Source organism: Sorghum bicolor, chromosome 1 (genome assembly GCF_000003195.3).
Source record: "Sorghum bicolor cultivar BTx623 chromosome 1, Sorghum_bicolor_NCBIv3, whole genome shotgun sequence".
Taxonomy (NCBI): Eukaryota; Viridiplantae; Streptophyta; class Magnoliopsida; order Poales; family Poaceae; genus Sorghum; species Sorghum bicolor.
This window is the reverse complement of record NC_012870.2, coordinates 24,849,370-24,865,245: the sequence shown is the minus strand read 5'-3', so window position 1 is coordinate 24,865,245 and position 15,876 is coordinate 24,849,370. Positions and strand designations below refer to the sequence as shown.

Sequence of the window (15,876 nt, the reverse complement as noted above, 5' to 3'; positions counted from 1 at the left end):
GGGCTGCTGTTTCTGCCATGCGAATTGAAAGGTCGATTGCTTCGGTGATCTTGAAGCTATCCTCCTCGCAAGTGTATGCAGTGTAGACATTGTCCCTGACAGTTAGGACGCCCTTCTCTGTAGGCATTTTGAGGACCAGATATGAGTAATGTGGAACTGCCATGAACTTTGTCAGCGATGGTCGGCTCAGTATGGCATGGTAAGTTCCATCGAAGTTGGCGACCACAAAGTTGACGAACTCTGTTCGAAAGTGGTCGGATGTGCCGAATTGGACAGGCAGTGTTATCTGTCCGAGGGGCACTGAACTTTGACCTGGCAAGACTCCCCAGAATTGAGCGTCGTAGGGTTTTAGCTGTTCCGGGGTTATCTTGAGAGCAGGCAAGCTGTTGCAAAAGAGGATGTCGATGGAGCTTCCCCCGTCAACGAACACGCGCTCGAATCTGATGTTGTTGATGTAAGGATCCAGTATTAGAGGTTAACGTCCTGGTTCCGAGATGGTGGCTCACTGGTCCTTCCTGCTGAAGGAGATTTCCCTATGCGACCAGGGAGGGAATTTCGGGTCGGCGATTAGGCCATCCGTGCTGTCTATATTGAGGCAGGCTCTTTTTAAGAGCTTTCTTTCTCGCTTAGACTCGATGGAAACCTTGCCCCCGAAGATGGAGTGCACCACGTCGGTGGGACTGACATACTAGTTTCGTGGGTCCCTATCCTGGTCATCGTCCTCGTCTTCATGATCGCGCCCGTCCAGTTTCCCATTTTTCTTGGCTGGGTCGTCTTGAGCAGCCCGCCGTGTGTAGATGCTTTTTAGGCTGCGACATTCCTCCATCGTGTGGTTGGATTTTGGATGCAGCTGGCATGGTCCCTTCAACGTCTTGTTGTAGTCTTCCTGGTAGTCTCGCCGCCCATTGGGACGCTTGACCATATTCACCTCGTGGTCGTGGTCGCGAGGGCGCTTGCTTCTGAAGTCATCGCGGTTGTCACGCCGCCTGTCCCAGCCTTCTCTGTGGTCCCGGTTGTTGGGGCGACGATGGTTCCTGTTGTCGAAACGACCTCGACTGTCATCTCGTCGAGAGGGCTGGTCGGGGCCTCTCGCATCGTCCCGGATGAGTTTTTCTGCGTCGTCGGCGTCGGCGTAATTTTTAGCCGTGGCAAGGAGCTCGGCCATCGTTGTTGGTCTTTTGCGCAGCAGCTTGTTCCTTAGTGCTTCATGGAAGCGCAGCCCCTTGATGAAAGCAGATATGGCCTCGTCGTGGGAAATTTTCGGTATCTTAAGGCGCATATTCGAGAATCGTCGGATGTAATCGCAGGTAGTACTTTCAAGGTCGTAATTGTTCCCAGGTTGTTCGCAGGTAGCGATGAAATTGTCGATGAATGCTTGGCGTAGTTCTTCCCAGGAGTCGAAAGAGTCCTCGGGCAGGCCTAGGAGCCACTGGTGACCAACCTGGTCGAGGACGACTGGGAAGTAGTTGGCCATGACGTGCTCATCCCCCGCTGCTGAACGGACGGCGATCTCATAGAGAGTGATCCAGTTCTCTGGGTTTTCCTTACCGTCGTATTTTTTGAGTTTCTCGAGCTTGAAATTGCGAGGCCACACGACCTGGCGGAGGTGTGAGGAGAACTGTCTCAGGCCTGGGGGACCGTGCGTTGCATCGTACTCAATGTGACGCAGGTTTTCGTGAACTGCTCTCTCTGTGGCGCGCCTGTTGATGCGGTCCCGGGCATCTTTGGGAGGGATATTGTATCGAAGATCCCTGTGCTGGTTTACTTCCTGACCACGCCGGTGATTCTGCTCGCGGTGGCCGCCAGCGTCCCGACCGCCATCGTCACGCCGTGAATCTTTTCGACGATTGGTGGGGGAACGGCTGCGGTGGTGGTCGCTGGGTTGTGGTGAGGTCCGGCTGCGATTGGTCTGGTCAGAGGAGACCTCTGCATAGGAGATAGCTTGGACTCTTTTGAGCAGTGTGGCTGTCTGTCCCATCGCGGCGATCAGATGCGCGCGCACGCTGGACCGAACACCCTGGCACTCGGGAGTGTCAGGGAGTCGATCTAAGTTGGCCATGGCGACAGCCACGTTAGCGCTTGGCGTTTTGTAGACTTGTTGATCCCCGACCATGTCAAAAGCATCGGTGAGGTTATGTGGCGGGAGTTGTCGTTCCTCGTCTGCGCGTCGTCGGGCGCGATCGGTATTACGCTGCTCGCGAAGCTGCCTTTGCTCGTTTGTCTCTCCATCAACGATCGGCTCATCGGCGCTGACATTGAAAACGAGATCTCCTCGCCGGGGTGGAAAGACCGGGAAGCGAGAGAAACCCGGAGGATACGGTGGTAAATCTAGGTCGTAGTCTTCGTCCTCGGAGTTTATGACTTCGGTGGGAACGGATCCAGTGCTGGAGTTTGTGCTGGAAGTCTGGTCGTCCCGCAGTTCCCGGATCGTCACCATGTTGACGTAGTGATGAGCCGGCCGACTGCTCTGTTTTGGCAACCAACCAGCCTCGTTGAAAAGGGATTGGATGTGCCGTGAATAGAGAACGGCCGAGTTGTTCAGCCCGTAAGGATAACCTTGATCTGGATCAGCCTCGAGTTTGACGGACCGTCCTGAGGGGGTGGAGGTTATCGTCAGAGACGTTCCAAGCTGTTCGTGTGTGACGACACGAGTTAGCCGGTGAGAGTTGAAGGAGTCCGTTGGCGCGGCCTGATCAGGCTGGCGCGAGATCCCATCCACTAGTCGGGAAGCCTCGAGAAGCTTGAGATCGGCGCGATCAAGGGCTCGGAGAAGGTCCGAGCCATCGATCTTCTTTCCCTTGTAGCGCGGAAGCGGTGGTCGGGTGCTCGGTGCCAGCGTCTGCGTGGTCGGAGCCGATGCCGCCGTCATCCCAGATTGGATCTGGGCTTCTTCCGAAACCGTGGCCGTGAGGCCACCGCCGCGAGTTGTCCACGTAATCTGGCCGACGGTGAACGTGAGGCCTTCAGGCACGGCCGCGGAAGCTAGAACGATGACCATCTTGTTCGCCAGAAAAGCTGTACGCACACCCCCTACCTGGCGCGCCACTGTCGACGAAAGCTAGTCGGCAGTCTACCTTGGGGTATACCCATGGTAGTAGTTTATCGGTAGACGGTGCGCAAGCTATGAACTTGATGGTGGCGCAAGACACGGACAAGCTTTTTATCCAGGTTCGGCCGCCGAGCTGGCGTAATACCTACGTCCTGCGTCTTGTTGTATTCATTTGTGTTGAGAGAATAATGTCCCCTAGGGGGGTCCCTTGCCCCTCCTTATATAGTCCGAAGGGCAGGGTTACAGATCTGGAAACTAATCCTAGTCGGTTACAATTGCCATAGATAGTTCGATATCAATTCCTATTCTAACCGACTAGAATCCTGCTTGATCTCCACGTCTTATTTCCTTGCGCGAAACTCTGAGTGAACCAGATCAAGCCTCGAACTTGTCTTGTAATGGGCCAAGCCTCCTGGCCCAAGTCTAGTCGTAAGGGTATAGGGGTTTATACCCCCACAGCGAGTGACCCTGGCCAGGTCAGGCGACTGCTGGTAGCTGGCCACTGGCCAGGTCCATGGCCGGTGGCGCCCCCTCCTACTGCGCCCCGACATCTAGGTGTCGGCTATCGTCTGCGCGCGGTGCGAGTGGATGTCCGCGGCTTGGGTTTGGCGCCCGTGTGTGTGCGGCCTGGTGGTAGTGGCCACGCTTGCTGCTCTGGGTGAAAGCCAAGCCCGACGGTGACGTCTTGGCGCCATGTACCCTCCTGGGGGCATCGTTCTCTGAGCCATGCTCCTATGCCACCATTGTCAGATTTTAGGCGAAAGGCCCATCTTAGAAGCCTTTAAGTCCAGCAGCGATGGCGCCTTAGGCGTCACCTCCTTCTTGAAGGCGTTGCTGAAGAATCTCCCACAACGTGTCACTTTTCTCCATGTGGTCGTCGTGGTTGCTGCATTGCAACTTTGTGTGCTTCATGCTTCTCTTCACTTTGGTATGTCTAGTTGGTGGTAGTGTAGCCATAATCGTCGCTTAGGCCCCCTCTCATGCAGATGTTGTGCTGCTGTGAGCGTGTTGGCCCCATCCACGGATGCTTTACCATGTTGATGGCCTTGTTGCTTAGGCGGACGCTTCAGCACCAGTGTTGCTTAGGCCCCCTCGCATGCAGATGCTTTGCTGCTGTGAGCGTGTTGGACCATTCCACGGATGCCTTGCCGCGTCGATGGTTCTCATTGCTTGGGTGGTGCTTTGCTGGCTGTAGCGGATGCTTTGCCACTGTTAGGCCCCCTTTCATGAAGATGCTTTGCTGCTGTGAGCGTGTTGGCCCCATCCGCAGACGCTTTGTTACGTCGATGGTCTTGTTGCTTAGGCAGATGCTTCGTCGCCGGTGTTGCTTAGGCCCCCTCATACGCAGATGCTTTGCTGTTGTGAGCGCCTTGGCCCCATCCGCAGACGCTTTGCCATGTCGATGGGTTTTCGTTGCTTCGGTGGATGCTTTGCTGCCTAGAGTTTCTAGCGGATGCTTTGCTGTTGTTATCTTCTGCGCCTTCACTTCACTTTTGGCTACCATTGTGTGAGTCCTTTGTTTAGGTTTGTTGGGGTAGTGCGGTAGAGGGTCCCTCTCTTTTTTCCTACTTTCGTTTGTGTTGTGGGTGTTCTCTGGTAATCTATGGATTACTTGCAAATCCTTTGTACCTTACATGTTTGTTGTTCTTTCGGCGTCCCTTCAGCTTAATGAAATATACGTGAAGTCGTGTTCTCGAAAAAAATCAAGGCTATTCCGCGCACGCAAAATGCCACAACAATTGTCTCGCCTTTGGAGGACAAGGGAATTTCCAATTTTTGCACCAGAAAACACCTACCTGATTTGTGGCATTGCAGTTGCTGCTATTTTTGGGGTGTTTAGTTCCAAACAAAATATAAAATGCAAAATACCAACTACTTTGGAATGATGGAATGTAAAATGTCAAAATTTTTAAGGTTATATTTAGTTCTATCTAAAATGCAGAATTTATTGCTCTTACGAGGGCCTCTTGAGGCTTTTTTGGGTTTTTTTGGCCTCTTAAGGCTAAAATCTAAAATGAAGAATAACCACATTTTTGTTAAAAATTTGCATGGTATTTAGTTCTATTATACAAAATGATAAACCAAAATCTAGAATTTTTTGGAATAGTAAAGGAACTAAACACCCTCTTTGTCCTTTTTGCCTCGTTTTGGAACGATGTTTCACATCATCAAAGTATATGCACCCCTCAAAAAAAAGTACATGATATGCAGATTTCACTGGAAAAAAACATTTTTATCAAAATGCCAAGCAATCATATATTCATGGCCTGGGCCTTGTTTAGATCCGAAAAAAATTCGGATTTTGAGATTGTAGCAATTTCGTTTTTATTTGACAAACATTGTCCAATCATACAGTAATTAGGCTTAAAAAATTCATCTCACGATTTACAGATAAACTCTGCAATTAGTTTTTGTTTTCATCTATATTTAATGCTCCATACATATATCGCAAGATTTAATGTGACGGAGAATCTTAAAAAGTTTTTGATTTTCGGGTGAACTAGGCCCTGGATGTGTTGGCGTCGCCTAGGATATATCGCACATCCTCCCAAAACATATCACGTACTAGAGCTTCATCCCGTGCTCCCAATTTTGGTTCCAGCAGTTCTACAACATATCCACCCTACCCTACTAATTCACCAACATTTTCTTTCTTAGATCCACACAAAAAATGTCCCCCGCTGAGAAGCTCTCTCTCTATACACACAGAAAAGTGAACACAAAAAAACAACGTCTTTAAAATGAACTGTTCAGATTTAATTTGAGCATTCTCTCTCTTTACTCACTCAAATCCAACGGTCTATGTTGTGTGTATCAACCTCCTCCTCCCATCTCCACGACCGCGCGCTAGCCCCTACACGCCCTCACCCCCACACACGGAGCAACCAACCAGGGATCGAATCCACCCTCGGTAGTCTTTTCCCCCCTCTCTGATCATCTTCTCTTCAGGAAACACCGCACGAAAAGGAGGAAGGAGGCGGCAGCCGGCTAGGCCTACGGGGCCTGCGCTCGTCCGTAGGGTTGTAGCAGCGGCGGCTGACTGGCTCATCCCTACGCTCGGTCGGTGGCCCGTGGCCAACCGGAGCGGCGTCGGGCAGGCGAACAGCTGCTGTCCCCGCCTAGGCCCCTTGCGCTCGCTCAGCAGCCCGTGGCCGGACGGCTCGGCGGCGATGTCAAGGAGATAGGAGCGGGTTGGATACTTCGATCTGCCACCCGTTGTCGCTACTGCAGCGTCACTCAATCCGTGCGACAAGGAGATTGGGGCGGAGGATGGGGACGAGACCCGCTTCCGTGTGGTCGCCGCTGAGTATCGTGCGCTCATCTTCTGCTGCAGCACCACCCTCGCGCTGCTCGGATCCGATCCCCACCTGTTCGCAGCTCTGGCATGTGCCACGCCGCGTTGCCGATCGATGAGTTACGGTAAGCAATGTGTGCCCTCCCAATTCCCACGCTCCATCTCTCTCTGTACGTGTGTTTGGTTCATGCGATCGGATCCAATTGATCTGGTTCATGCTGATGGATCGAACTCTCTATTTCGCATGCTGGAGCCCCATGCAAACTATTTAAATTTTATTCTAGGGTGCCTGCTATTTCGTAAATTTGCATCATTGGATGCATGGACACATTAGAATTAATTGGGTCTGTGACCAAACATCGCATCAAGCCATAAACACAAACTGCTACTTTTTAAGCTGAGCACAAACTTGCTGAACAAATGTCTGAATCGTTGAATTTATTCTTAAATTCTTAATTTTATCATATATGGTTTGGCTTAATTTATTCTATTTTTGAGATTTTGCTGAGGCTGAGACTGAATCCATCGGCCACCATCCACCGACACCAAGATTGTGCTCCTGTGGATATGCCGCCACATGGATGTGTCTTCAGGCCAGCCAATAAAAAGGATGGGGATTTCAGTTTTAAACTTTTAATGTAGCGTAAACTTTTTGCGAAACAGCCTTGATGAAAGTAGAAGTAAATAATTGTTAGATTTAGGATTGAGGAATGTTGTGCAACGAAAGAAATATATAGGTTTTACAAAATGTTTGTTTATTACTTTTCATACGGAAAATGCCAATTCAAAGAAAGCCATTTTTTAACATTGGTTTCAAGTTTCAAACAATCTGTGTACTATCTGACTTATTGTGCATGATTTTCGTTTGAATATTAGTTCCTATACTTGATCTTTGATGTGTAGGAGAATCATCAAAATCACTCATGCGAAGGATCTCGAATAAATTAACGATGGAGCAAGAGATCACAGTGATCAGGAATTGGTTCACTTAATGGAAACTATGAATAATCAGGAATTGGTTCCAGTATGTGACATGATCAAACTGTGTGAATGATAGGTTCCGGATGTCATGTCTTTGATATCATTGTTTTGGCGTTTTGGCAATGGTTCAGTAAATGCAATGCCGACAGCGTAATTTCATTTTATTTTTAACTAAATTAACGATGGAGCAAGAGATCACAGTGATCAGGAATTGGTTCACTTAATGGAAACTAGGAATAATCAGGAATTGGTTCCCGTATGTGACATGATCAAACTGTGTGAATGATAGGTTCCGGATGTCATGTCTTTGATATCATTGTTTTGGCATTTTGGCAATGGTTCAGTAAATGCAATGCCGACAGCGTAATTTCATTTTATTTTTAACTATGAAAACTTATAGTAACTGCAATGCCTTGTTTTTTATCTCTTGGTTTATGCCAAGTAATTTTGAAGTTTATTTTCTAACATTCTCTGGGGGTACCATTGGTTTATGCAATGTCTTGTCATATTAGCAAAACACTGAGCTTTTAGTGCTCAGTGCTATGGAATTATCTTTGCTGGCTAATCACATTAGCTAAATACATAAATTTGATAGAATTAATTTTGTTATGCATATGTGTTTTCCGGAGTATATACTGGTTACTACAATTGTGTGAAAGTTGAACTATAGGAAAAAAAAATATTGTCACATAATTGTTTTCATGTGTATCCTTAAAATAAAACCGTAGCGTTAGCACGGGCACTATACGAGTGTAATCAAGTGTGACGCCTGGGTGTGATCGGCCTTCTAGTGACACCATTAGCAATTATGGAACCTCCCAAATATGATTTGGTTACCATCTCCTGTGTGCCAGATTAGACCCTTATGAAGTGTTTGAAGGCCACGGAAGGGATGTCCGATAGAACGAACGTGCACACGAAGAGAAGAGATTTACAAGGACTACTTAATATAAGACCTGTTGGGAACGGAGGAATGTAAAACGTAGAAATGAAAGAAAAAAATAGGAATAGGAAGAATAGAGTTATAAAACAGAAGATTAAAAAATACAGGATTTTTATAGGAATTGGTGTTTGGAACACATGAATACTAATTACATAGGAATCTATTGGTTTGTACTAAGCATGGTTGTTTAGCGTAAATACGATCTAACTACTTTAAAAAGTGACATATATGAGTTGGAGAAAATGGCGGTCTCGGAGATGAATGAAAACGATGGAAGGGATAAGGCAGAGGGGCGAATCGGGAAGAAAAATATGCCATAGCAAAAAAACAATTAAATTTGTGTTGCGCGGCATTTTTGTGGGTCCACGGTTTGATAATGGCAAATGAGCGAATTCCATTTGTGGGATGGCAAAATTGCGAAGCCAACTTTTCATAATGGCAGAATCGCCATTTTCTCAGTGTGTACGCGTGTGGTGTCACCGTGGAGTGGAGTGTATGTTCAGTTATTCGCTTAAAATTCATGTAAAGTAGTGTGACACTGAAATAAAAACTGGCAAAACGCTATGCGTTTGGATGGGGATAGAGATTGGGATGGCCTTGTTTACTTGGCAATTTTTTTACAAAATTGCTACGGTAAATCTTTTGTTTGTATGTGACAAATATTGTCCAACCATAGATCAACTAGGCTTAAAAGATTCGTCTCGTTAATTTCGATCAAACTGTACAATTAGTTTTTATTTTCGTCTATATTTAATACTTCATGCATGTGTCTAAAGATTCGATGTGACAAGAAATCTTAAAAAAAATTAGATTTTAAGGTGGAAGTAAACAAGGCCATAGATAGGAGATATTGTATTCTAGCTATCCGTTCTTCACGTCTCATTTAAATCTAGCCATTTATTTATTTCCTTTTTCCTATCCCACTCCCTATGTCCCAATGTCCAAACAGCACCTAAGGGGAAACTGAGTTGGTAGTCTAGGGGGTGTTTGGCACGGCTCCTTAAGAGGGGCTTCTCTAGAGGAGCCGGAGCCGTTTTGGTAAAGCCACAAATTGTGGCTTCGCCAAAACTTGTGGCTTTATCAAAATGGCTCTGACTCCTCTAATTTTTACTCAAAAAAGTTTCTCCAGCAAAATGTTTGGTAGAGCTACTCCGGAGCCAAAGCCGAAGAGAAGCCCAGCCAAATAAGACCTAAACGAGAGCTTAAGTACAATATATACAGATATTAAAAATGACATACTTCGGTGGTGTTTGGTTTGGAGCAAGTACTACTTCCAGAAGACAAGGAACTACAACAGCTAGGACTGGAAGCTGGAACCAGCCAACGAAACAGCACAAAAACTCAGGCACGAGCCACGGCACAATAAAAGACAAAGGGATCTGAACAGCGACACACTGTTATACTACTGTATCATTTTGGGTCCTCTGGTACATTGATCAACGTCATCTAAGAGTAGATATAGCTTACTCTGTCCTGCATATCCAGAAGGGGAGAAATTAATTTCATCGGAAAATAATGAACTCATAATACTGCATAACAACATCGAGCATATATATATGAGTAGAAAATTGTAATCGATGGTATATACTTATATATTTGAATGCAGGAACATTTTCAAGCGTAGTATATTGTACATACAAATTATTAGAGTTCGTCAGGTGGCTTCAGGTATGCAAGCTTGGCAATGAGATCTATCAGGACAGAGGGACAGCTACTACTCAGGTGGCTGAGGCCGCCGGCCGCCATGACTTGTTGAAGATTAATTAAGAGGGAAGTTCAGAAAATCCAAGCATGCCTCCTTCAGCCCTCGGCAATGATGTTGCTCAGCTAGCTCAAGGATGCTTGCCACCTTGGTTGCGTTGATGTACCCATACAACTTGTTTTCACACATCAGCCTCAACCTCTGGAGATCATATCTATCTGCCGCCACAAGCAAGTGCTGCCACATCACTTCTATGTCATCCACGTCGTCATCCTTCTCCTCGTCCTCCTCCATGTCTTCCTCTTCGTTAATGTTTGGCATCGAGTCATTGTAAATGAAAGTAAGCATCAACTTGAACACTCTGGCTTCCATATCGTTTATGTGTATGACACCAGTGGTGGTGCCCTCCTTCATGGGGCCAAAAAGCTCAGCCCTGAAAACTGCTGACCTGGCTGCAAGAATGCAGCGGTGTGCATGGAGCTTCTCTCCGCTGACCTCAAATACAACATCGGTGTCCTAACCAGACTGGAGGAGGTGAGTGAAATGCTGGTGCATATCAGATGCCGGCACCGTGACAAATGCTGTGTTGACATCAATCCTAGCCTTCTTATTAGGTGACACAAGCTTGATAATGAGCTCTTTGAGGACTAAAGGGCAGGTGCTTGCTAGGTGGTCCAGGCCGCCAAGCACCGTTACCTCCTGCAGATTGGCATGAGCCCTAGTAAGGAAGTCCAAGCAAGCATCCTTGAGCCCTCGGCCATGGTGCCGCTCAGCTAGCGCAAGAATCGTTGCTGCTGTAGTCGTGTTAATGTATGTACATAACTTTTGTTCACAGATCAGCCTCAGCCTCAGGAGATCATATCTATCTGCCGCCACAAGCAAGTGCTGCCACATGACATCATCGTCTTATGCTTCTTTCTCAGGCACCGAGTCACTGTAAATGAACCCAAGGAGGAGCTTGAACACTTGTGCCTCCATGTCATCTATGCGTACGACACCTGCCGTCGTGCCCTCATTCATGGAGCCAAGAAGCAGCCCCTTGAAGACCATTGACCTGCAGGCAAGTACGCATCGGTGTGCAGCAAAGATCTCTCCGCCGATATCAAATGTCACATCTGACCCCTCTGTAGACTGAAGGAGACTGCTGAGATGTTGGATCATGTCCGATGCTGTCACCACCACAAAAGGGGCAGTGTTAGCTCCAGTTCTATTGATATCGACATCCTTGGTGACCATGATGTCGCACTTTATGGTGAGACTGTCATCCTTGAGAAGTTTTGATTTCTCCAGTTCATTTCTTTTCATGAAAGCAGAACCCCAACACAGGATCTCTTTACTGAAGTTAGTCACTTCGGTTTCATGGATATTTGATGGCAGCTGCTTCTCAGCCTTGTCAACCAAGTTGAATTGGAACTGCACCTTGACAGCTTCCGCGATGTCTTCCTCATCAAGTGCGAGAGCAAGGTATATGCAGTCAGCCACCTTGGACACTGCCATTGGGATAGTACCGGATACACCAGCGATGGCCACCGACTCTGAAAGGGGGAGACTCTATCCAGTAGCCATTCGGGGTGGTCTCTCTGGTGCGCGAGTACCCATCGATCACAAGGAGGTGGTATCCGCTGTCAGTGACGAGGGAGGCCGTGGTGGCTGGGGTAGATCGACCAGACAGTCTGCCACTGCCGATGAAAGAGATGCCGGTGAATGACATACCAGATCAAAAATCAACTGTGATTCTCGCGAGTTGATTTGCTTCTATGGCTAACACTTTCCAAAGATAGTAACGGCCGCAATTATAGAAGATGGAACTCGAAGAAAAATGGCAAGCAAGTGGAAACCAATGATGCAGCCTCTAGCAGTGGCAGTGGCAGGCAGGGGCGGCAGCACACCTAGCAACAGCAAAGGACGGAGCACGCGCCGAAGGCCGAGCTCGGGGCGGCATACGGGACCAGAGAGTGTTGTGTGCTGGATGGCCTAGAAATACATGAAGGCAAAGCAGACTCCTTTTGGACATTTCATCGAGCAGTTCAAGGGCACAGAACAGCAATGACAGAGGAACCGGCAGTTGGGGACCATGGAGAGGAAGGAGAAGGCAGGGACGACACAGTCTCAGGGCCGCCGGAGGCGAAGAGGAAGCCCCGCGGCAACGATTGCCACAGAGGTGGTGGTGGCGACCAGCACACAGCACAGGGAGATCGTCTGACGCAAGAGGCTAGTAACAAAGCACCAACAAAGACACAGGGGACACGACGGCAGCGGAGGCACACAGACAACGTGCGGACGATGGCGCGACGCCTGGGCAGTCGGCGCGCGTACGCAAGTGGAGGTGGCGCCTGGACAGCCGGGGCGCTTGCGCAGGCGGCGCAGAACAGGAACAGTGTCGGCGCGCTGTGAAGCAGGAAGGAGAGAGAAGCAGGAAAGACCGAAGGAGGACGAAGGGGAGGGAAGCAAGAACTCAAATATATGAAATATAAGATGTGGAAAAAAACAAAGCACAGCTGAACGATGAAGCGATTTCCTCCACATCCGCACAAAAACAAAACAAGAAACTGACACTAGCAAACAGACTCACGCACCAGTTTTTTTTATTTTATTTTTAAAAAATTATTTTACAGACGCATCATATTACTGAGAATGCTTAGCAATAACTTGTAAAGCCAACGTAAAAATGAACTGAAAAATAAAATAAAATAAAATAAAATAACAAAAACATCTCTCTAGGCATGTAGATGCAGAGAATAATTATAATTGACATCGAAATACAGTGATCTCTCATTGTAAATAAAATTGATTTTTTTTTCATAATCCTAAAAGCTATCGGTGTACCATAGTGTTGACAACTAAATTTGTCTATTTTTATGAAGTTGTGAAAATGCTAAATGGATCTCACTAGTTCGTTTCTCTTGTCGAGATGATAAAATAACATATATGGGTTCGATTCAAAGTCCGGATACCTTCGAGTAGATGTTCTAGTATCGAAAAATTCTGAACCCATATCGGAAGATTCGACGGATGAAGGATCTTCCGAGAAACCTAAAAAACTCTGTTTGGATGCACAGGGTTACCCTATGTTGGAAATTCTAACGTCGATAGATCTAATAAAAGACCATGTTCAGATCTGGCCTTTTGGATTACGATCCGAATTGTCTTATAATAGTGGAAAACTTGAAAAAAATATGCCTTGAAACTGTTTCCTACTATTATAAGACCACCCACCTCCTCTATATATATTGAGGATCATGGCCGATTCAAGTATCCAACACATAATTATTAAATTAAAAACACATCTACTACACCTTTTACCCTCTCCTTTTCCGTCTATCTCTTTTCCCCGTTCTTCGTTAGTGCTGCATGGAGGATTGATGGCGATGAAGCTCTAGAGTGGTCAGGCCGGCTAGAGCAACCCATAGCCGCCACATTCCTCGATGGGGCCTCTCCTGGGCATATGGGGTTTCGAGTCTCAAGAGATCTCGCCGACGTGTCTTGTGTATCGCTTTCTCAGCGAGGCTCCTCCCACGATGTGTCTTGTGTATTGGGCTCATCTGTTGGAAGCACAAGGTCAGGGTGCGAACAAATCCTAGATGCCGACTGACCTAAAAGTCAACTAGGCCCTACATCGAGCGTTCTAGCTCCTTATCGTTGTGGTGACCAACTCGATGTTAACACACTTTTTGGCAACTTCGCTGGGGACAATTGATTCAGCTATATCTTATAGCCGATCTATCTAACTCTAACCTAGCCAATTTGTTGATTTCAATCTATCTTTCTTGTGTTCTCATTACTATTGCATAATCTAGCCCAAAAGGTCGATTGCATCTAATATTGATCACCTCTACATATGTTGGAGGATCATGGTCGATTCAGGTGTCCAATACATAATTATCAAAAACACATCTACTACATCTTTTACCCTCTATTTTCCATCTATCTATTTTACTCTTTCTTCATTAGTGGTGCATGGCTGGAGGATTGATGATGACAAAGCTCTAGAGTGGTCAGGCTGGCTAGAGTAACCCATAGCCGCCGTATGCCCCAATGGGGTGTCTCTCGGGCATGTGGAGTTTCGGGTCTCAAGAGACCTCGCCAACGTGTCTTGCATATCGCTTTCGCAGCGAGGTTCCTTCAATGATGTGTCTTGCATATTAGGCTCATCATTGGAGGCACAAGGTCAGGGTGCGAACAAATCCTAGATGTTGGGTGACCTAAAAGTCAACTAGGCCCTAAATCATCGTTCTAGCTCCTTACCGGTGTGGTGATCCAACTCGATGTCAACATACTCTTTTGGCAACTTCGCTGGGGATGATTGGTTCGGCTATATCTTATAGCCGATCTTTCTAACTCTAATATAGCCAATTTGTTGGTTTTAATCCATCTTTCTTGTGTTCTCATTACCATTGTGTTATCTAGCCAAAAAGGTCAACTGCATCTAGTATTGATCACCTCTATCAGGATTTGGAACGACGGTCGCAACGACGAGTTCACCAATTCAATGGGTCAGGGGAGCATCATCAAGACCTGAGCTAAAAGCTAGCGGAATAGCAAAAAATTTCCCTATTTTTTCATGTTACAAATAAGATTATGTATAATTCGATGAGTTAGAGGAAAGAATGTTTGATGCTCCTAATGCCACTTTATTACCTCATGATGCATATACTAGTGAATCGGCCCTGGCTTTTAGTCAACCTCAATATGAGAGGCTGTTCACTATTATTTTGATCAACTTGGCAAGTTGACTTTTGAGAATCAATCCAAATCGACCTCTTGAGCCCTTCAAGTTTTTATAAACCTTTATTCAGCGGTCCTTGCAAATAAAACTAAAAAATTATCACTTCAAGTTTTTATTACCCTTCTATTTAAACTCCGTAGTATAAAATATAGTTAAATTATACACCAAAACTTTCATTTCTGGTTGCATTAAAATGCAAGAGTACCAGTGCATTTAACCGGGTGATTGAACCAATATCGTTCCTAAATTAATAGAAAAGAACGTCAATATTTATGACATTAAATTAATACCATTAGATAAGTTAACTATTTTTTTCTTAATGTGCTCATCTGTGGCATCACAAATATTTTGTATGATTTTTTTAAAAAAGATTGACTTAAAGAACTCTAGGAACTCTAGGAATAGATTCATTCACACACCGAAGGAGTACTCGCAATATCCTTTCAAAGATCAAATCGTTATTGTGCATAATTAGGGGCATCCGATGCTAACAAAATGTTTGTCAACCTTCACTAGGGATTAAAGTTCCACTCTAGTTTTGGGTAATTTGTTCGAAAACTTGCTAAAATCAACTATAGTTATGTACTAATACTTAATTCATTGAGGGGATAAATGAACTAAATTAGCATGCCATCGAAATTAATTTGCTAACTCAGATGATACTATTGTGTATTACCCGAGCATCTCTGGTCACCATGCTTATTTTCCTGGATCATGTTTTGTGGCAGGGACTCATATTCCAACATGCATGTAAATTAAGTAGCACAACACTAAAATAAAAGCTGGCAAAACACCAAAACAGTACATTGAGAGGAAATTGAGGTGTAATCTAAATGAGCGCTTAAGTACAACAGATATTAAAAATGACATGCTTCGGTGGTGTTTGGTTTGGAACAACAGTATTTCTTGCAGTGCAAGTTTCATGATACAGTTTCTAACACATCTATATTTTGGAAACAGTGCAAAAGATTTTCATGAAGATAAAACTCTATCTACTCTCATAAAACTCTTATCATCTCTCTCTTCATTAATATAGTGCATCAACATAGTTTGTACATAATATATTTAATGTGCATGAAACTCAAATGAAACTCCATTGAGACTGGCCTATAGTTTGTACAGAATAATTTTTTATCCAATCATATTTTTGTTCTTCATTCCCAACAAATCATATCACTTC

General features: G+C 45.8%; 1 protein-coding gene and 1 long non-coding RNA gene across 2 annotated transcripts; one reads left to right on the top strand and one right to left on the bottom strand.

The window, feature by feature from the left end:
- LOC110435541 lies at positions 5,933-7,638 on the top strand. Its single transcript, XR_002453265.1, has 2 exons — positions 5,933-6,469; positions 7,248-7,638. It is a non-coding gene; the product is annotated as an uncharacterized LOC110435541 (long non-coding RNA).
- On the bottom strand, positions 9,420-11,721 carry LOC110435539 (BTB and MATH domain-containing protein 40-like). The gene is given in 4 exon segments (XM_021461191.1): positions 9,420-9,741; positions 9,907-10,035; positions 10,037-11,301; positions 11,453-11,721. Coding segments are annotated over 3 exon segments (1,617 nt in total). The 5' UTR covers positions 11,682-11,721; the 3' UTR covers positions 9,420-9,741; positions 9,907-9,912.